Genomic DNA, 18,716 nt, shown 5'->3' with positions numbered 1-18,716 from the left:
GTGAGCCACCGCGCCCGGCCCTCCTCTTTTTTCCACCGCGCTCAGCAACTATCACTCCTCGCCCGTTCTGTTTCTTCTCTGGTGTCTGCCAAGTGCCGATTACAGTGCTTTGCATACAGAAGGTGCTCAATACATGAATGCCTGTGAGATTACCCGGTTTATTCATTTACCTACGTTATCAAGAGCCACACTGCGAGCCCAGGGGCAGGGTCAGGTTGACGGCTCTACGCACGGACCGCACCCGACAGCTGGTGCCCCCAAATCCCAGAAAGCCGAAAAGCAGGAGTAAACGCTGGCTACGAATGCCTTTTTATACTGGTATCAAAGAACCAGGCCACCAGCGATGCCACACCCGTCGATCTACCCCCACTGGCCGGCGAAGCACTCTCACGGCTCACAGCCCTCCCTCCAGGCCGGAAACGTCTCCGCCCGCTTCCGCTTCCCGATGCAGCCGCCACTGCCCGAAGCAAGGATGGCGCCAAGCGCGCGGCGCCGGCGGGGACGTCACAGTGGTCGCCCGCGGTGACGCCATCGCAGCGCGCCGGGAGTGTGGAGTTCTCTGAAGAGCTCGGTGCTAACCTCCCTCACGCGGCGGTGGCTGCCGGGACCCTAGCAGGTTTCAGCTGGAGCGGCGGCGGCGGCAACATGGCAGAGACCGCGGCCGGAGTGGGCCGCTTCAAGGCCAAGTGAGCCCGGAGCGCTGGGGCCTCTCGGGGAGGGAGCTGGGTTCGCAGCCGGCATAGCGGAGGCGCGCGTGGAGTGGGCACGCATTGGGGTCCATGGAGGCGAGAGGCTATGTGTGCGCCGGCCCGCGGGGTCGCGGAGGCTGCGGTGATACCAGGCGGGAGAGCCGGCCCCGACTGCTCTCGGGGAGGACGGCGATCGGAGCCCGGCCGCCGGGAGCAGCAGCGTGGGCTCATCGGGAAGCCGGCTATGGGGTGGAGTGGGGACCAGAAGTCCCGATGAGGGGAGGAGAGGGCTGAGCCTAGGTCGGGGCTGGTCCCGGGAGGCGGCGGGAGGCGGAAAACCACCTCTGAGCAGTCGGCCTGGGGACCTTTCACCCGCGATCCCTCTTCTCCAGGGAGCAGGGAGAATGCAGGAGAGGGGCGGGTCCGCAGAAGCCCAGGAGGCCCTGAGCGCTGTGCCCCATCACTCCCCAAACCTTTGCGGAACAGCAGGGCTGGTGCCCCCGCCCTGGCAGCGCAGCCTCATGGGATTATCGTTTCCACTGGCGGCTGTGGGGCTTTGGTTGTGCCAAGCACTGGTAAAGGAAGGTCCCAGGCTGGCAGCACCGCCGTGGGAGGGTCAACTGGGCGCGGGGGCGGAGGGGCTGCTTTCATTCTGGCAGTCAGGCTTCCAGAAGCGCAGTGAGCCAGGCCTTGACATCTGGGAAGAGAAGCCCAGGCCGCATACAGGGAACCCGTCCCAGAGGCTGGGACAGGAGCAGTGGGGTGCACTGTGGGCCATGAGAGGGAAAGAAAGCAGAAGCAAGGGTGGCAGAAGCTCTTCTGGGCAAGGTCTGGGAGGTGTGTGGGCAGAAGGGAGGAGCTGACGCAGGGCAGTGACATCTTCAGTTAGGTTCTGAAAGGTACCTGGCAGCAAGGTTAAGAGGTAGGTAGGGGAGGCCGGGCGCCGTGGCTCACGCCTGTAATCCCAGCACTTTGGGAGGCCGAAGCGGGGCGGATCACGAGGTCAGAAGATTGAGACCACGGTGAAATCCTGTCTCTACTAAAAATAGCCGGGCACGGTGGCGGGCGCCCGTAGTCCCAGCTACTCAGGAGGCTGAGGCAGGAGAATGGCGTGAACCCGAGAGGTGGAGCTTGCAGTGAACTGAGATCGCACCACTGCACTCCAGCCTGGGCAACAGATCGAGACTCCGTCTCAAAAAATAAATAAATAAATAAAAAGAGGTAGGTAGGGGGCCCAGTGAAGAGGCCAGAGTGGCTGACCAGATCCTGCGATGGCCTGGACCAGGTGGAGGCAGTGGAGAAGGAAGGAGGAGGGGCACGAGTGAGGTCACAGAAATGACCGCTGCTCGTGGGCCCCGGGCTCTGGGCAAGCCTGGGGATGGAGGGAGGAGTCAGGGAGGGGAAGAGGTATGCCAGACCTCAGGGATGAAGACACTGGGAGGATGTGCTCTGGGCTGGCTACCCAGGCCTGGCCACCCACCGCTGGCAGGGGTGTCCCCAAGGACCCCCCTGGCTCTCACTGGGGAATCCCTGGGAGCCCTGGGCTGTTGGGCTGACTCCACCTGACACAGGCCCACCCCCTACTGCCTCAGGGATCACCAGCCAGCTCCGGGTCTCTACTTCTCAGTGACGGGGGTAGCTACAGCCCCCTGCAGTACTGCTGGTTCCACCCCATGCCCTGTCCCTGCTGTTGCCCAGAAACTCAAGGGCAGGGGCCATTGGGGTCACCTCGAGAGGAGCACCCAGCACAGGGCTGGGCCCTGGGGACTGAGGGGGTGGGTGGTGCTCATTCACCCCTGCTCTCCTTGCAGCTATGCTGTGGAGCGCAAAATTGAACCTTTCTACAAGGGCGGAAAAGCACAGGTACCAGCCTGGGGAAGGGCAGGGGGGCGGGCACCCAGAGGCCACGGTGGGTGCCGAATGTTGCCTGGCTGAGACCTCTCTGTCCCCAGCTGGACCAGACTGGCCAGCACCTCTTCTGCGTCTGTGGCACCAGAGTCAACATTCTGGAAGTGGCCTCGGGGGCCGTGCTGCAGAGTCTGGAGCAGGTGAGGGCAGCCTGGGTGGGTGAGGGGCAAGTGGAGAGGGCAGCCCACTCACACCGGGCTCTGCACACCACTCTTTCTCCTAGGAGGACCAGGAGGACATCACTGCCTTTGACCTCAGCCCTGATGACGAGGTATGTGTGGCGGGGCCTGGAGAGGACCGCTCCAGCGCCTCCCTCCCAGACTGAGTCCAGGAAGATGTGAGCAGGGTATTGCTGCCCCTCTGCTGACCTGTACCCTCCCCCAGGTGCTGGTGACAGCCAGCCGGGCACTGCTGCTGGCTCAGTGGGCCTGGCGAGAGGGCAGCGTTACCCGCCTGTGGAAGGCGATACACACAGCCCCCGTGGCCACCATGGCCTTCGACCCCACCTCCACTCTGCTAGCCACAGGTAGGGCCCTGCTGTGCAGGTGGGTAGTAGGCACAGATGCAGGGGCTTTGGGCATTCCACCCCCTCACCTTGCTTTCCCGCAGGTGGCTGTGATGGGGCCGTGCGCATCTGGGACATCGTGCGGCACTACGGGACACACCACTTCCGAGGCTCGCCCGGTGTCGTGCAGTGAGTTGGAGGGTGGAGGGGGAGGGCAGAGGCACCGCCCAGGCTGCACAGCTCACCCATCCTGTCCCGTCTGCCCGCAGCCTTGTGGCCTTCCACCCGGACCCTACACGCCTGCTGCTCTTCTCCTCGGCTGCGGATGCCGCCATCCGCGTGTGGTCACTGCAGGACCGGTCATGCCTGGCTGTGCTGACTGCCCACTACAGCGCCGTCACCTCACTGGCCTTCAGCGCCGACGGCCACACCATGCTCAGGTCAGCAGTGGGCCCTGGTAGGAGGGGGAGGCTTGGAAAGTGGGGGCTGAGGCTAAGACCTGACCTGAGGTTGCTGTTGCTCCTGCAGCTCCGGCCGTGACAAGATCTGTATTATCTGGGACCTTCAGAGCTGCCAGGCCACGAGGACCGTGCCTGTGTTTGAGGTGGGGATGCCTGGAGGCCACAGCTGGTTGAGTTGGGTGGGGACGGGGCATGACAGCAGCTTGTGACCCAGTTCGTTTCCAGAGCGTGGAGGCCGCTGTGCTGTTGCCAGAGGAGCCAGTGTCCCAGCTGGGTGTGAAGTCCCCAGGCCTGTACTTTCTGACAGCTGGCGACCAAGGTGTGTTGGGCCGGGACACGGGCAGGCAGTAGGGGCTGGGGAAGGCCTGTGGACCTGAGAGTCTCAGCAGCCCTGTCCCCACCCACACAGGCACTCTGCGTGTGTGGGAGGCAGCTTCCGGGCAGTGTGTGTACACGCAGGCCCGGCCACCGGGCCCTGGGCGGGAGCTGACCCACTGCACCCTGGCACGCACCGCCGGCCTGGTCCTCAGCGCCACTGCCGACCACAACCTGTTGCTCTACGAGGCTCGCTCCCTGCAGCTGCAGAAACAGGTGCACACCTGCCCTTGCTCAGTCTGGAGGCTGCGGGCACCAGCCCTCCTCTTGCACAGGTCCTGGCTCACATCTGCCCCCTGCCACCCCGCAGTTCGCTGGCTACAGTGAGGAGGTTTTGGATGTCCGGTTTCTTGGGCCCGAGGACTCCCATGTTGTCGTGGCCTCCAATAGCCCCTGCCTGAAAGTGTTTGAGCTGCAGACATCAGCCTGCCAGATCCTCCATGGCCACACAGGTGAGTGGGGTCAGCCCACCTGACACCCTGGGATCCGCCAGTGTCCGTTGCTTGCTTCCCTTCCCCCGTCTTGTTGTGTGACCTGTACCTCCCCACAACATCTCAGATATCGTCCTGGCCCTGGATGTGTTCCGGAAGGGGTGGCTCTTCGCCAGCTGTGCCAAGGTGAGGCACCCTGAGAGGTAGGGGCAGGGGCATCAGGCAAGGAGGCCACACAGAAGGCCCACAGACCAGCCTCTCTCCTCAACTCCCTGTCCCCAGGATCAGAGCGTCCGCATCTGGAGAATGAACAAGGCTGGCCAGGTGATCTGCGTGGCTCAGGGTGCCGGTCACACACACAGCGTGGGCACCGTCTGCTGCTCTAGGTAGTGAGTTGGGGCTGGGCCCAGGGGTATCAGAGAGGTGGAGGCCCAGGCCTGTCAACAGGGGCTGCCGCTCAGGGAGCTGGGGAGGCAGCAGCAGCTTTGGCTTGCTCTGAGGCTCCAGCCCAGAGATGTGGAACAGAACAGGACAGGAGAGTCCCTGGGTGCCTCGGGGGCAGTCCTCAGAAGTAGCCCCGGCGAAGTGGTTAAAGAGGGAAGGGCATTAGCCAGAGAGAATGACCCTGCACGAGGCCCAGGTGGAGAGGTGACCCCTGCATGTAGGCCCAGGGTCCTGTGGCTGGGGCTGAGCCACCCGGTGCTGCGTGTGGACAGTATAGACAGGGCTTGATCTTACAGGTGCCTGGGGGTGACCCAGGCCAACCCGCATGCTGGGACAGGCCCCGTGGTCTGGACCGTGGGCTCCCAGGCTGGCCCTATGGGGAGCTGGCCATCAGGGCTGGCCGGGGCTCAGCTGTGTCTCTTCCTCTCCTGTTGGGTCACAGGCTGAAGGAGTCCTTCCTGGTGACAGGCAGCCAGGACTGCACTGTGAAGCTGTGGCCTCTTCCCAAAGCCTTGCTGTCCAAGAACACAGCCCCAGACAACGGCCCCATCCTCCTGCAGGCCCAGACCACTCAGCGCTGCCATGATAAGGTGACTCCATAGCCACTGGGGTGGGGGTGTGGCCGAGCCCTTGCTGGGGGAAGATGGGGGGTTGCTGAGCCACCACCTTCTCCCATTGCCAGGACATCAACAGCGTGGCTATTGCCCCCAACGACAAGCTCCTGGCCACAGGCTCACAGGACCGCACAGCCAAGCTCTGGGCCCTGCCGCAGTGCCAGCTGCTGGGTGTCTTCTCAGGCCACCGGCGTGGCCTCTGGTGTGTCCAGTTCTCTCCCATGGACCAGGTGCTGGCCACGGCCTCAGCAGATGGCACCATCAAGCTCTGGGCGCTCCAGGACTTCAGCTGTCTCAAGGTAAGCGGTGCTCCAGGCCCTCCCCACCTCCCGCCCTGGTGGCATCTCATGCCCTACCCTCCACCTCGCAGACATTCGAGGGGCACGATGCTTCTGTGCTGAAGGTGGCCTTTGTGAGCCGTGGCACGCAGCTGCTGTCCAGGTGAGTGGGCTGGGGCGGGGCAGCGATGGAGTGGGGGGTGGCAGGGGGACCTGCCTGATGCTGAGCCTCTCCCCACCCCAAACCCAGCGGCTCGGATGGCCTCGTGAAGCTCTGGACCATCAAGAACAATGAGTGTGTGCGGACGCTGGATGCCCACGAGGACAAGGTCTGGGGGCTGCACTGCAACCGGCTGGACGACCGCGCCCTCACTGGGGCCAGTGACTCCCGAGTCATCCTCTGGAAGGTTGTGGGCCCCAAGGGCAGGGAAGAGTCGGGTGGAGTGGAGGCCCCATCTGACCCCAGTCTAACCCCAGGATGTGACCGAGGCGGAGCAGGCAGAGGAGCAGGCCAGGCGAGAGGAGCAGGTGGTCAGGTAAGGCCAGGGCAGTGGCGCCCCTCCCTGCATCAGCCCTGCTCTGTGCTGTAGGGAAACTGAGGCTGAGTGCCAGGCTCACTGCCTGCTGACTCCAATGGCTCTGTCTGCAGCCCCAGCCAGCAGCCCTCAGTGGCCTCTCCTCCCCTCCCCGCAGGCAGCAAGAGCTGGACAACCTGCTGCATGAGAAGCGGTACCTGCGGGCGCTGGGTCTGGCCATCTCCCTGGATCGGCCCCACACCGTGCTGACTGTCATCCAGGGTCAGTGCTCACCCCGGGGGCGAGGGGCTGGGTCTTCGGACCACTGGGTTCTGCTTTCCCCAGCTCAGCCTTTCCTTTTCCCACAGCCATCCGGAGGGACCCTGAGGCCTGCGAGAAGCTGGAAGCCACCATGCTTCGACTGCGGCGTGACCAGAAAGGTTGGGGGCCGGTCGGGGTGGGTGGCCCGGTGGGTAAGGGCGAGTCACGGCAGATTGGCTGGGCAAGACGATGAGGGTCCTGTTGCCCACAGAGGCCCTGCTGCGCTTCTGCGTCACGTGGAACACCAACTCGCGGCACTGCCACGAGGCCCAGGCCGTGCTGGGTGTGCTCCTGCGGCGCGAGGCCCCCGAGGAGCTGCTGGCCTACGAAGGCGTGCGGGCAGCGCTTGAGGCCCTGCTGCCCTACACTGGTATGTGGGCACAGCCTGGGGTTGGGGGATCCTGGTGGGCATGTGGACCACCCGCCTGACCTCCCTCTGTCCAACCCCAGAGCGGCACTTTCAGCGGCTCAGCAGGACCCTCCAGGCCGCCACTTTCTTGGACTTCCTGTGGCACAACATGAAGCTGCCTGTGCTGGCCGCCGCCCCCACCCCCTGGGAAACCCAGAAAGGCGCGCTCCCCTATCCGGTGCGGTCTCTCTCGGTCCATCCTGAACCCCTGGAAAACCCATAAAGGCCGCTCTCCTAGCCGGCTCTGTCTCTCTGGACTCCAGTCCAGCCCCCACCCTGGCCAACACCCTACCTAGCCAGCCAGAAGGGCACTGGAGCTGATGGTCTCGGCCCTGCCACGCCCATCCCGCACCCTGGCCTGGCAGAGATCCAGCCCGCTGCTCCGCACGCTTAGACAGCGGGGGTCATTCAGAACAAGCTTTACTGAGAGGAACAGCAAATGGCCCCCTCCCATCCCTGCTGGCCAGGGAGATCCGCCCTCCCCGCTCCTCCCCAGCCCTGGGATGGCGCGGTCCATCCCCTCATCGGGATCCTCGCGCTCACTGCTCCGTCGTGGGGTGCGGCACAGGGTCCACGCATCCTCGAGAGGGGCTCTGGCGCCGTGGGCGCCGCTCCAGGGCCCTGCGTGTGACGGTGCAGCAGCGGCTCTGGATGGCGCCCGGCGAAGGTCGGGTGGGCACGGTGGGGGGAGGGGCGGTGGCCTGGGAGGGTTCTGGGAAGCCCCAGGCCTCACCCGCAGGGTTGTCTCCGCGGAACCCCGTCCTGCTCAGGAGCGCGCCCAGCCCTTCCGGCCGCAGCAGCACCGCGGGGAGTAGGCCCGCCCGGTCGCCGTACCTGCGAGGGGCGGGGTGTGGTTAGGGCCCCGCCCGCCTCGGCTAACCTGCCCTGCCCACGCCCTCTCCCGCGTACCTGCACAGCCACCAGCCGCGGTCTGACGTTTCCAACACGCGCACGCGCGCCCCCGCGGGCACGGACAGCTCATCTGCGCGGCTGCTCTCGTAGGCGCGGGAAGCACAGAACTGGGGACCTGGTGGGAGTGGGTGTTTGGAGTCACGGCGGGGCCACAGATGCCAAGGCCCGCCCGCACCCTTCTCCACATTCTCCTCGAGTCTGCTGACGGCGGGGCCGCTCTAAAACCGGTTCGGGGCTTCCTCTAGGTGCGGAGACCAAGCACGGGCTCCTGGGCCGCCCTGTTCGCGGTGCTTCTGGCCCAGTCTTGCCTCACGGTCAAGCCGTAGTGGTGGCGTGAGGGGTGGGGTTAGGCGCATACCGCTGCTCCCTAGGGACGGGCCTCCCTCCCGGCCCTGGCCCGGGGCCACCTCCTCCAGGTAGGGCGCTGGAAACCAGGCCGTCTGCTGGTCTTCGTTCTCCACCAGCCACCAGCCTGTGCGCAAGAAGCGGGCAGGGACTCAAATCTCGAGGCTCCCTCGGGTCCAGGAGCAGAGGGGCAAATCCCTGGGTTCTTGTCGGGCCCTACCTGACGGATGCCGCAGCAGCACGTCCAGGCTCTCCTGGGCCCGCGCCTGAAAAGGCCGATCCCGCGTGTCCTGGGTACAGAAGGGCTGCAGGCAGCGCAGGCTCTGAGCCTCCAGACTGTGGATGGAGAGGCGGCCCGCAGCGCGAGAGAGAGGCGGCTCCTCTGGGGTGGGCAGGATCACCCGGCTGGGAAGGGCAGCCCGTACGAGTGAGAGGTAGGCGGATAGGGAGGGTGAAACTGGGGGCGCCACCCCGGCAAGACCGCCAGCCTCCCACTCTCTGCCCCTATTCGCTGGCTGTTCCCCACCACCCTGGACCTCTCTCAGCTCCAAACACTGCTGCAGGCTAGGAGTTTGGGGCGAGTCAGGCACCTGCCGGGTGGCAGCGCGGGCTCCAGGTCCAGGGGTTGTGGTGCGAAGAAGCCAGTGATCGCTGGGCTCCGTGCCACGCGCTCTGCGGTCGCCAGCAGCCTCCGAGAATAGGTTTCCAGCAGCTGCAGGCGCGCCAGGCCGCGGCTCGTGCGCCCCACGCGTGCCAACAGTGGTGCATCTTAAGGCACCACAAAAACGTACTGTGATACTCCGCTTTGGGCTTTACTGGTCCCTGGCGCCCCCAGGCAAGCCACCGCCTTCCCCGCCCCCGTACCCAGGCTGGCCTGACCGAGAAGCTTTGGGAGAACGCGGTCAGATCTCCGCAGCAGGCCTGCCTCCACCGGGAAAGTCTCCTTGAGGGTCTTCTGAGGGCGGGAACCGGGGCGTTGGTCTTCCAGAGCCCACTGTGCACCCTTGAGAGGGCGGGGTCCCTCACCCGGATGGCAGGGGCTGGGAGCTTCAGCGGGAACGAAGGGCCTCCAGTGGGAGTCACTGATGGGAGGCAGCAGGGTGGGGAAGCTGCCACCGCGGCATCAAGGTGGCCCAGGGTCACTCACCTTGAGCCGCCTGAATTCATCCCAACTCCTGCGCACGAAGGTGTCGCTGCCATCTGACCAGCGCACGGAGAAGGCAAACGTCTGGGGGACAAAAAGTTGGGAGTGCCTTGGAGGTGCTGGTCCAGGCACCCGCTTCCTATGCCTTGGGGCCACTAGAGACCCAGCCAGGTCTTACTTGGAGCCTCTTGATCTGCACCAGGGCTGCCCCTTGCACTGAAACTGGGTATCGGGGTCCTGCCATGGCTGTGGCCTCCAGGCTGCAGATTCCTGAAATGGGCGAGGACCCTTCTGCCTCCCTGTGCTTGAGAGGGCTCTGGGGGACCCAGAAAACCGCCTGGGATAGAATCCTGGCAACGCCTCAAGCCTGTGGGGTCCTTGTGGGGCCGCCCCAGCTGAGTCCTTCGCAGCTTTCTTGCTGTCCCCTAAGCCCACGATCTGGGGGCAGGAGCACAGCGATAGGGGGACTTCCAGGCAGAGCTGCTGGGAGGAAGAAGAAGAATGAGCTTTCCAGCCCTGGAGGCGTGCAAGACTGAAGAAGGGGCGGAGGGTAGGCGGGACTGCTGCCTGGGGCCCTCCTGCCTGCCTCTGGACACAGGAGGAGGGAGGAGAAGGCAGGGCTAATCAAAGCACTGCCTGTCCTGCCCACCTCTCTGGATTCCCCTACACTGTGAGGTAATTGCCCTGCCAGGGTGCGCCCAGCAACTCTGTCTTTGAACTGGCCTGAGGATTTCTGTGCAGAACCGAGGACTCGGTGCTTACAGCTTTAAGTGCTCTGTCTGACTTAATCCTAATGCTGGAGGAAAGGTCTCTTAATGTCCCCAACTCATAAAGGAGGAAATGTGTGTTAAATGCGTAATTATTGTGAGCTTTTCTATACATGCTGGGGGAGGGGCAGACCTCACAGGCTCACCCCAGGGGTTCCCCTGCAGTGAGGAGACTTGGGGTAGGAGAAAGAGGGCCCATCTGTGCAGTCACTGGCATTTGGTGGGTGGGGGTGGTGGTCAGGGAAGTGGTCACTAGGGCTGTTTTGAGAACCACCTCTCAATTCATGATTTGCCATGACTTACTGCAAACATGGCCTGGGCAGAGGCTCGCCCAGGTGCCCCACCTCTCTGGCTGCTTCCTTATAGTTCGGGCTTCGGAAGCCACATTCAACCCTGGCACACGGTGGTTCTTCCTGGTGCTGGGGCCACCAGTTCTGTGATGGGATGCCCCTACTCCAGCCCCTTCAGGGAGCAGTCAGCCTCTGAGGCATCCCTCCAGGAAGCTGCCCTGGCTGCAACAAAGGGCCTCTGTGTGTCTGTCCCACCAGCACTCTCTCTGAGGCCCTCAAGCTGTTCCTGGTCTTGGCATGGGCAATGAACACCTGCTCACGTAGGGCTGATTTGCAGGGTTCCCCCAGCCAGCTGTCACCTTCTCCCTGTCTCAGCCGAGGGCCCAGCTGACCTGGTGGGGTCCAGCGTGTGAACCCAGGGGAGACCTTGCTCCCCGGGAAGACAGGAGAAGCTGGGGAGGATTTATTCACAAGCAGAGGTCTAGAGGGATTCTGAGGCTACTTGCCTACCCCAGCTGACAGCCCCTGCCCCACACCCCATCAGCCCTGCGTGGTTTCCACTTTTTCCTCCCCTACCCTCTTTTCTTACCTGAATAGTACAACCACCCCACCCTCCGTCTGTATGCTCCTCACTTGCCCCTACAAAATCCACTCCAAGGACAGACACAGTGCCTCTCACCTGTAATCCAAGCACTTTGGGAGGCCGAGGCAGGGGGACTGCTTGAGCTGAGGAGTTCGAGACCAGTCTGGGCAACAGGTTGAGACCTCCATTTATGCCCCCTCAAAATACAAAAATTAGCTGGGGGTGGTGGCGCATGCCTGTAGTCCCAGCTATTTCAGAGGCTGAGGTGGGAGATCACTTGAGCCTAAGCAGTCGCAGCTGCAGTGAACAACATTGTGCCACTGCACTCCACCCTAGGTAACGGAGCAAGACTCTGTCTCAAAAAAAAAGAAATCCACTCCCCATATGATAGCCAGAAGAATCTGCAGCAAACTGAAATGGGATCAGATTGGGTAGCCTTGCCTAAAACTGTCTCGCATCTTCCCTCCTACCCTTATAATAAATTCCCAATCCCCGCAGCTGCTGACCAAGTCTTTGGTGGGGCCCTGCCCCTCCCTGGATCTCCCCTCCCACCTTACAACCCTCCCTAGCGTCCCACTGGCCTTTTTGTTCCTGCAAAATGCCAAGACCCTGCCACCTTGGGCTTGGTCTCGAAGGTGCTCCTCAGCGGATTCCTCATCCTTCAGAAAGAAAGACCTCCTCAAGGAGGCCTTCCAGATTTACCACACCCTTGCAAGGACCCACCAGTTTGTACGTGAACATTTATGAGTGTGAGTCGTTTTTTTTTTTCCTGTCTTGACCACTGGATTATGAACAGAGGAGGTCAGGGAACAGAACTGTGTTCCCTGGTCTGCCGAGCACTTGGAACAGCGCTTGGAACAGAGCGGTCACTGCACAAATACGCGGAATGTATAAAGGAACGCAAGGAGGCAGAGGAATCCCAGAGGCCGCTCCAACCGGGAGCCCGACCCCTCATCCCAGGTTCTAGGATCCGCGACAGCCGGCGGGGGGCGCCGGGGAGCCCGTTGCCATGGCGCCGGGGAGGGGACAAGAGCCCAGGACCCTAGCGCGCGCCGCAATCTGTGCGGTCACGCCCGGCCCGCGTTGAGAGGGCGCTTGGCAGCCAGCGGGTGGACGCGCCCCTCAGCGGAGGGCACAGAGCCTGGCCGCAGGCACGCAGGACACTCAGAGAGGAGCGACGGGGACGTCGCGGGCCACAACACGGACTTTGCCTGGGTGTCAGCCCGGGTCCACAGCGCGGCCGCGGCGCACCTTCCGCCACACGCTGCTCTTTTACTGGAGAAAGTGAGAGGGCCGCCACGGACGGCGCAACCCCGGCGTGCGCCGCAGATCGAGGCCTGAGGGCGCCAGCAGGTTCCAGCCCTCCTGCTCCGTCCCGGCCCCTGTCCCCGGGCCCGGCCCCGCCCCGGCCAGCGCCGCGGCCTCTGGCTCCGCCTCCACACCGGCCCACGCGCCGGTCCCCGCCCCCGACTCCGCCCCCAGCCCCCGCTCGGGCCCGGCCCCCGCGAGCACGGCGCGCGCCTCCGGCTCCTATGGCCGCGCGCTGGCCTGGAGGCTGACCTGGAGGCTCATCTGGAGGCCGAGCTGACCCGGCAGGCCTTGCGCGGGCAACATGGCGGCGCCCGGCGAGCGGGGCCGCTTCCATGGCGGGAACCTCTTCTTCCTGCCGGGGGGCGCGCGCTCCGAGATGATGGACGACCTGGCGACCGACGCGCGGGGCCGGGGCGCGGGGCGGAGAGACGCGTCCGCCTCGGCCTCGACGCCAGCCCAGGCGCCGACCTCCGATTCTGCGGTCGCCGAGGACGCCTCCCGGAGGCGGCCCTGTCGGGCCTGCGTGGACTTCAAGACGTGGATGCGGACGCAGCAGAAGGTGCAGATCCCTGCCCGATTTCTCCCAGCCCCGCGCAGCCCCTGCCCCCGCCCCCGCCCAGGTGCCCCGGCAGAGCTCCCCAGGGTTGCCTGTCCCTGAACCTTGCCCCCCGGGTAGGCCCGGCCTTACAGGCTTCATCCGCGCGTGGGTTGGATCGTCTGCAGGACTTTGGTCGGAGTCCAGTGGGCCACCGGCTGGGCCGTACAGGGGGGAGCTTTGGGCGCTTCTGGTCGGAGAATGAACTCACTTTCGGTCGGCCTGCTTCCGCAGCGGGACACCAAGTTTAGGGAAGACTGCCCGCCTGATCGCGAGGAACTGGGCCGCCACAGCTGGACTGTCCTCCACACCCTGGCCGCCTACTACCCCGACCTGCCCACCCCAGAACAGCAGCAAGACATGGCCCAGTTCATACATTTATTTTCTAAGTTTTACCCCTGTGAGGAGTGTGCTGAAGACCTAAGGAAAAGGTAAGATGTGTTTGCACGCAGCAGAGCTTTGCACTGGAGCCTGGGCCTGGGGCTCCTGGCTGACGTTATAGCGGGGAACTTAGAGAAACGGATGCAGAGGTGGCAGAAGTTTGGTGAGGAGCAGGGACCTCCAACAGGTGAGGACTGGGGCTATCTGAGCCTCCTCCTCTCGTCTCAGAAGCCAAGCTGCCGGGATGTGCTGCTGGGTACTGCTCCTGCCACAGCCACAGACAGGGCTCCCAGGAAGGGATTCCCTGCCTTGTCTGGCACTGAAGGCGGCTCCCCGCAAGTTAGGGAGGACTCCACTTTGCCTGACTTCTAGAGCAGGACTGCTGGTTTTAAAATCTTGGAAATCCACTGCTTTTGCTCCCAAGAGCCACCTTTTCCTCACTGAGGCATCCAAGAGCCAGCACTGGCCCTCATAGGTGTTTCTAGGCCAGATGTGTAGGACAGAGCTGCCATCGTTGCTGTAAGCCTGGTCAGTTAGAATAAAGTCTCTTGCTGAACTGACACACCAGGGCCTGCCCTCAGGTGCTAAGAAACAAGTCCAGTTTTCAGTTACAAGGCTGTGCCCAGCCCCACCCAGGCCACACTCTGCCTGAGGCCAAGGACACCGGATGCCGTTTCCTGGGTGTTAGGAGCTTATAAAATTGCCAGGTCTGTGCTGTAATGTCTTGCTTTGAGGCCTCGTCAGAGTTTGCCAAGCTCTCCAGGTGGGTGTTTGAGCAGCCCTGGGAGTTCATCACACCCAGGGAGCTGCAGGGTCAGCCCTGTTCTGGGAATGCCTGTCCCTTGGAGCATAAGGGCACTCCCAGGTGCAGCTCACAGCAGTGCCCCAGCTCTCCTTCCTTGGGAGCAGACAGGGAACAGGCAGGCGCAGTGGAGCCGCTGCGTCCTCCCATTCTTTACATGCTCTCCCTACACAGGCTGTGCAGGAACCAGCCAGACACCCGCACCCGGGCGCGCTTCACGCAGTGGCTGTGCCACCTGCACAATGAAGTGAACCACAAGCTGGGCAAGCCTGACTTCGACTGCTCAAAAGTGGATGAGCGCTGGCGCGACGGCTGGAAGGATGGCTCCTGTGACTAGAGGGTGGTCAGACAGAGCCCATGGGACAGCTAGCCAGGCGTGGTTGGATAGGGGCAGGGCACTCATTAAAGTGCATCACAGCCAGAGCCTGTTGTGTCTCAGTTGGGTGGTCCCCAGGACACTGCCCATGGGTACCTGCCCTGCCCCTTTTAGGTTTGGAGCTGAAGTGGAGCTGCCCACAGCAGGCACCCACTGGCCTCCTCCTCAGTGGAGGCCCCAAGGAGCTGCAGCTGAACTGCAGGTGAGGGAAGGAGGAGCAGCCTGGGCTGCCCCTTGACATTCAGGATGTGGCTTCCTGCCCACCACATACTCTGGCGCCTCACTCCTCACACGGGAAGACAGCGGGCCTGGCTGGGCGTCCCTGTGCCTGTCCCTGGCGGCCAGGCTATTGACTTCCCACTATACAGCCAGGGATGCCCCTGCCCCCCATGGCTCTGTGCTGCTCACTTTAGGGGGCTCGATTCTCCACTCTGCTCAGTCCCTACAGGGAATGCAAGGCCAGGTCTTTCAGAGGGTCCACCAGCCATCCTGCCCTCTCCCTGCCTGGCACGTGCCTGGCAGCGTTGTGTCATGTGTGTCCACAGCGGATTCGTGGGGCTCGCTTCCTCAGAGTCTGAAGCCCAAATGAAACGTTGAAGTGACTGAGAACCTGGCTTCAGTGTATTTTCTGCTGGGGCTGAATAAAGCAGTGGATGGGGCTTGTTCCATCCCTCTGTGCTCAGCTGCATTTCCTGCCGGGGTCCTGCTTTCTCAGGAGAGAGAGAGCCCAAGGTGCGAGTGAGCCAGGAACAGCAAGGACGCTGATTGGTTGGGGCAGGGGTCCAGAGTAGCTGATGTGGGGGTCCCAGGAGTACTGGGAGGCCAGACGGCACGAGTTCTCCCAAGGCCCCAGCAGAGCCGTGGCTTCTAACCCCAGCTCCCCTGACAGGAAGTTCTTGGCGGGTTTGGAGCCAGGGGGATGGCATGGAGTGACGTGGCTTTGAAGGGTCCTCTGGCTGCTGAGCTGGGATGAGGCAGGTAAGGGAGGAACACGAGGGCTGGTGAGGAGGCTGGGGCAGTCACCGAGTGACCACCGGGGGGAAGACCCACCCCACGGCAGGGACAGACGCAGGGTACATTAAAGGGAGAGCCAGAGAACTCAGGGGGTGAGGGTGGAGTCCGAGGAGACTGCTGGGAGCTGCCGTGTGTGTCAGAGATGCAGAAGGCTGAGTGCAGCAAGTTGGGGCCTGACTGGGACCCAGCCTTGGGCCTCCCCAGCCAGAGCAGCCCAGCAGCAGTGTGTCCTGTGGCCGTAAAACTCCAGGGACCTCTGTCCTCCAGGAGGCTCAGCCTTTCCCTGGGCGCAGGCCCACCTTGGCATGGCCTCCTCAGGCCTTTGTGGAGGGAGCTGCTATGTCCCCACCAGATGGGCCCTGTGGGGCTGCTGGCTTCTGTAGAGGCTGCCCAGAGGGGCCAGGTGGCACAAATAAGAGAGGGGAGATGGCGCAGCCAGGAGAGAAGGTGTTCCTTCTTCGCCCAGACACAGCGCACTTCTCTCTGGCCTTTCCCGAGGCCTGTGAGTGCCTCAGGAAGCAGCTGCGTCCTCTGGTAAGGCTGTGTTCAGCTTAGGAACACGCCGCCTGTATCTGCTGTCCCTCCCCTGCCCCCCACCACCACCTTCCCTTTTTCCCTGTCTTCCTTAAAGTTTCACTCCTGAATAAAACTTCACTTTGCCTTAGAATCTGTTTTTCTTTTTGTTTTTTGTTTTTTTTGAGACAGAGTCTTGCTCTGTCACCCAGGCTGGAGTGCAGTGGAGCAATCTCGGCTCACTGCAATCTCCATCTCCCGGGTTCAAGCAATTTCTCCTGCCTCAGCCTCCCGAGCAGCCGGGATTACAGGCGCCCACTACCATGCCCTGCTAATTTTTGTACTTTTAGTAGAGACAGGGTTTCACTGTGTTGGCCAAGGCGGTCTTGAACTCCTGACCTCATGATCCGCCCACCTCAGCCTCCCAAGGTGCTGGGATTACAAGCGTGAGCCACCACGCTGGTCCAGAGTCTGTTTATGAAGGCATCCAGGCCAGTGGAACTCTGTAGGGACCAGCCCCACAGGGTCGGTGGGCTTCTCCCTGTGTGCGGCGACTAGAGAGTGTAGAAATAAAGACACAAGACAAAGATAAAAGAAAAGGTAGCTGAGGGCCGGGCGCGGTGGCTCATGCTTGTAATATCAGCACTTTGGGAGGCCGAGGTGGGCGGATCATGAGGTCAGGAGATGGAGACCATGGTGAAACCTCATCTCTACTAAAAATACAAAAAAATTAGCTGGGCGTGGTGGCGGGCGCCTGTAGTCCCAGCTACTCGGAGAGGCTGAGGCAGGAGAATGGCGTGAACCCGGGAGGCGGAGCTTGCAGTGAGCCGAGATTGTGCCAGTGCACTCCAGCCTGGGCGACAGAGTGAGACTCCGTCTCAAAAAAAAAAAAAAAAAGAAAAGGCAGCTGGGCCCGGGGGACCACTACCACCAATGCGCGGAGACCGGTAGTGGCCCCCTGGCTGCGCTGTTATTTATTGGATACAAAGCAAAAGGGGCACGGTAAAAAGCGTGAGTCATCTCCAGTGATAGATAAGGTCACGTGGGTCACATGTCCACTGGACAGGAGGCCCTTCCTTGCCTGGCAGCCAACGCAGAGAGAGAGAGGAAGACAGCTTACGCCATTATTTCTACATATCAGAGACTTTTAGTACTTTCACTAATTTACTACTGCTATCTAGAAGGCAGAGCCAGGTGTACAGGATGGAACATGAAGGTGGACTAGGAGCGTGACCACTGAAGCACAGCATCACAGGGAGACGGTTAGGCCTCCGGATAACTGCGGGAAAGCCTGACTGGTGTCAGGCCCTCCACGAGAGATGGAGGAGCAGAGTCTTCTCTAAACTCCCCCGAGCAAAAGGAGACTCCCTTTGCCGGTCTGCTAAGTAGCGGGTGTTTCCCTTGACACTTATGCTACCGCTAGACCTCGGTCCGTCCGGCTGGCAACGGGCATCTTCCCAGATGCTGGCGCTACCGCTAGACCAAGGAGCCCTCTGGTGGCCCTGTCTGGGCATAACAGAAGGCTCACACTCCTGTCTTCCGGTCACTCCTCACTATGTCCCCTCAGCTCCTATCTCTGTATGGCCTGGTTTTTCCTAGGTTATGATTATAGAGCGAGGATTATTATGATATTGGAATAAAGAGTAATTGCTACAAACTAATGATTAATGATATCATATATAATCATATCTAAGATCTATATCTGGTATAACTTCTTGTTTTATATTTTATTATACTGGAACAGCTCGTGTCCTCGGTCTCTTGCCTCGGCACCTGGGTGGCTTGCCGCCCACAAACTCTAGTGCAAGGAAAGGTTCTGGCTTTAGCTGGTGTTCCAGAGCTGTTGACACGCACACCAAAGCAGTTAGCACAGAGGGAGAGACCCCCACAGGATTGTGCCCTGGGCTCCTAAGGCTCACAGGTCACAGAGGAGGGACCCATGAGGTGGGAGGAAAACCAGGAGGGAGGAGGACTTCCAGGTGGGGCATAGTGGCTCATGTCTGTAATCCCAGCACTTTGGGAAACCAAGGTGGGCAGATTACTTGAGGTCAGGAGTTCCAGACCAGCCTGGTCCACATGGCGAAACCCCGTCTCTACTAAAAATACAAAAAAAAAAAAAAAAATTAGCTGGGTGTGGTGGCACATCTGTAATCCTAGCTCCTCCAGTGGCTGAGGCAGGAGAATCGCTTGAGCCCGTGAGGCAAAGCTTGCAGTGAGCCAAGATTGCGCCACTGCACTCCAGCCTGGGTGACAGAGTGCGACTCTACCTCAAAAAATAAATAAGTAAATAAATAAATAAGCCAACAGCAGCATCAGACTTGCCCTTGGGATTGGCACGGAGAGGTCAGTGGCAACCTTGAGTTTAGGTGGCGGTGGGAGCTGATTCTGCCGGGTCTCAGAGGGAGAGAGAGAGGAGGGTGTTGGAGGCAGAGGATGGAAAACTCGAGTTTGCTGCTAAAGGAAGCAGTAACGTGAGGCAGCTGGAGGGGAGGTGGGGTCGACAGTGTTTGGCTTTTTAGGAGCAAGTGCAGCATGTCTGGGTGCTGATGTTAGTGATGAAGTAAAGGAGAATGAATGACACAGAGGGGAGGTCTGTGGCCACCGGGTGAGAGGGGTTGTGATCGGACGCACAGCGTGAGGGACTTGGACCACAGTGAGTAGCGCCTCTGGCAACACCTGCTCTGCCCACCCGTGCCCAGCAAGGCTGAAGAATGAGCTCCAGACCAGAACCAA

At 61.9% G+C, this 18,716-nt stretch overlaps 3 protein-coding genes across 5 annotated transcripts; 2 read left to right on the top strand and 1 right to left on the bottom strand.

Moving 5' to 3' along the window:
• Positions 1–453: 453 nt before the first annotated feature.
• TBL3 (transducin beta like 3) lies at positions 454–10,210 on the top strand. Its single transcript, XM_012497227.2, has 22 exons — positions 454–686; positions 2,501–2,552; positions 2,642–2,737; positions 2,821–2,868; positions 2,982–3,123; positions 3,207–3,291; positions 3,372–3,542; positions 3,631–3,706; positions 3,789–3,882; positions 3,973–4,154; positions 4,249–4,390; positions 4,497–4,555; positions 4,652–4,755; positions 5,256–5,403; positions 5,496–5,726; positions 5,798–5,868; positions 5,956–6,112; positions 6,183–6,241; positions 6,399–6,502; positions 6,589–6,660; positions 6,753–6,911; positions 6,992–10,210. The coding sequence occupies exons 1-22, from the start codon at positions 646–648 to the stop codon at positions 7,171–7,173; spliced, it is 2,475 nt and encodes an 824-aa protein (XP_012352681.2). The 5' UTR covers positions 454–645; the 3' UTR covers positions 7,174–10,210.
• Positions 7,355–11,621, bottom strand: NOXO1 (NADPH oxidase organizer 1). 2 transcript variants are annotated; one of them, XM_003269156.4, is made up of 8 exons: positions 9,530–11,621; positions 9,355–9,435; positions 9,072–9,162; positions 8,798–8,975; positions 8,428–8,612; positions 8,221–8,334; positions 7,860–7,977; positions 7,355–7,784 (listed from the first exon to the last, which is right to left on the bottom strand). In XM_003269156.4, the coding sequence occupies exons 1-8, from the start codon at positions 9,593–9,595 to the stop codon at positions 7,490–7,492; spliced, it is 1,128 nt and encodes a 375-aa protein (XP_003269204.1). In that variant the 5' UTR covers positions 9,596–11,621; the 3' UTR covers positions 7,355–7,489. The 2 variants fall into 2 exon arrangements, with proteins under 2 accessions (XP_003269204.1, XP_012352685.1); XM_012497231.2 differs by having other exon boundaries at positions 9,087–9,162; positions 9,530–11,620.
• A 432-nt stretch (positions 11,622–12,053) lies between these two features.
• On the top strand, positions 12,054–16,137 carry GFER (growth factor, augmenter of liver regeneration). Of its 2 annotated transcripts, XR_004026802.1 has the most exons (4): positions 12,054–12,861; positions 13,132–13,328; positions 14,255–15,188; positions 15,346–16,137. XR_004026802.1 is itself a non-coding variant. In XM_003269155.4 (3 exons), the coding sequence occupies exons 1-3, from the start codon at positions 12,604–12,606 to the stop codon at positions 14,415–14,417; spliced, it is 618 nt and encodes a 205-aa protein (XP_003269203.1). In that variant the 5' UTR covers positions 12,054–12,603; the 3' UTR covers positions 14,418–16,137. The 2 variants fall into 2 exon arrangements, 1 of the variants encoding a protein (XP_003269203.1); XM_003269155.4 differs by having other exon boundaries at positions 14,255–16,137.
• The last annotated feature ends 2,579 nt before the right edge of the window (positions 16,138–18,716 follow it).

The sequence above is a fragment of the Nomascus leucogenys genome, chromosome 18, assembly GCF_006542625.1.
Source record: "Nomascus leucogenys isolate Asia chromosome 18, Asia_NLE_v1, whole genome shotgun sequence".
In the NCBI taxonomy this organism is placed as follows: domain Eukaryota; kingdom Metazoa; phylum Chordata; class Mammalia; order Primates; family Hylobatidae; genus Nomascus; species Nomascus leucogenys.
The sequence above is the reverse complement of the archived record's forward strand: the minus strand, read 5'-3'. Positions and strand labels throughout refer to the sequence as shown.

Excerpts from the sequence above, each read along its gene's own strand:
- NOXO1 (XM_003269156.4), bottom strand. The coding sequence starts at position 9,595 with ATGGCAGGACCCCGATACCCAGTTTCAGTGCAAGGGGCAGCCCTGGTG. Across the intron at positions 9,163-9,354 it reads ATGAATTCAGGCGGCTCAAG|AAGACCCTCAAGGAGACTTT; the intron begins GTGAGTGACCCT and ends TCCCGCCCTCAG. Across the intron at positions 8,976-9,071 it reads TCTCGGTCAGGCCAGCCTGG|ATGCACCACTGTTGGCACGC; the intron begins GTACGGGGGCGG and ends TGGTGCCTTAAG.
- TBL3 (XM_012497227.2), top strand. The coding sequence starts at position 646 with ATGGCAGAGACCGCGGCCGGAGTGGGCCGCTTCAAGGCCAA. Across the intron at positions 2,869-2,981 it reads ACCTCAGCCCTGATGACGAG|GTGCTGGTGACAGCCAGCCG; the intron begins GTATGTGTGGCG and ends ACCCTCCCCCAG. Across the intron at positions 6,242-6,398 it reads CGAGAGGAGCAGGTGGTCAG|GCAGCAAGAGCTGGACAACC; the intron begins GTAAGGCCAGGG and ends CCCTCCCCGCAG.
- GFER (XM_003269155.4), top strand. The coding sequence starts at position 12,604 with ATGGCGGCGCCCGGCGAGCGGGGCCGCTTCCATGGCGGGAACCTCTTC. Across the intron at positions 12,862-13,131 it reads GGATGCGGACGCAGCAGAAG|CGGGACACCAAGTTTAGGGA; the intron begins GTGCAGATCCCT and ends CTGCTTCCGCAG. Across the intron at positions 13,329-14,254 it reads GCTGAAGACCTAAGGAAAAG|GCTGTGCAGGAACCAGCCAG; the intron begins GTAAGATGTGTT and ends CTCCCTACACAG.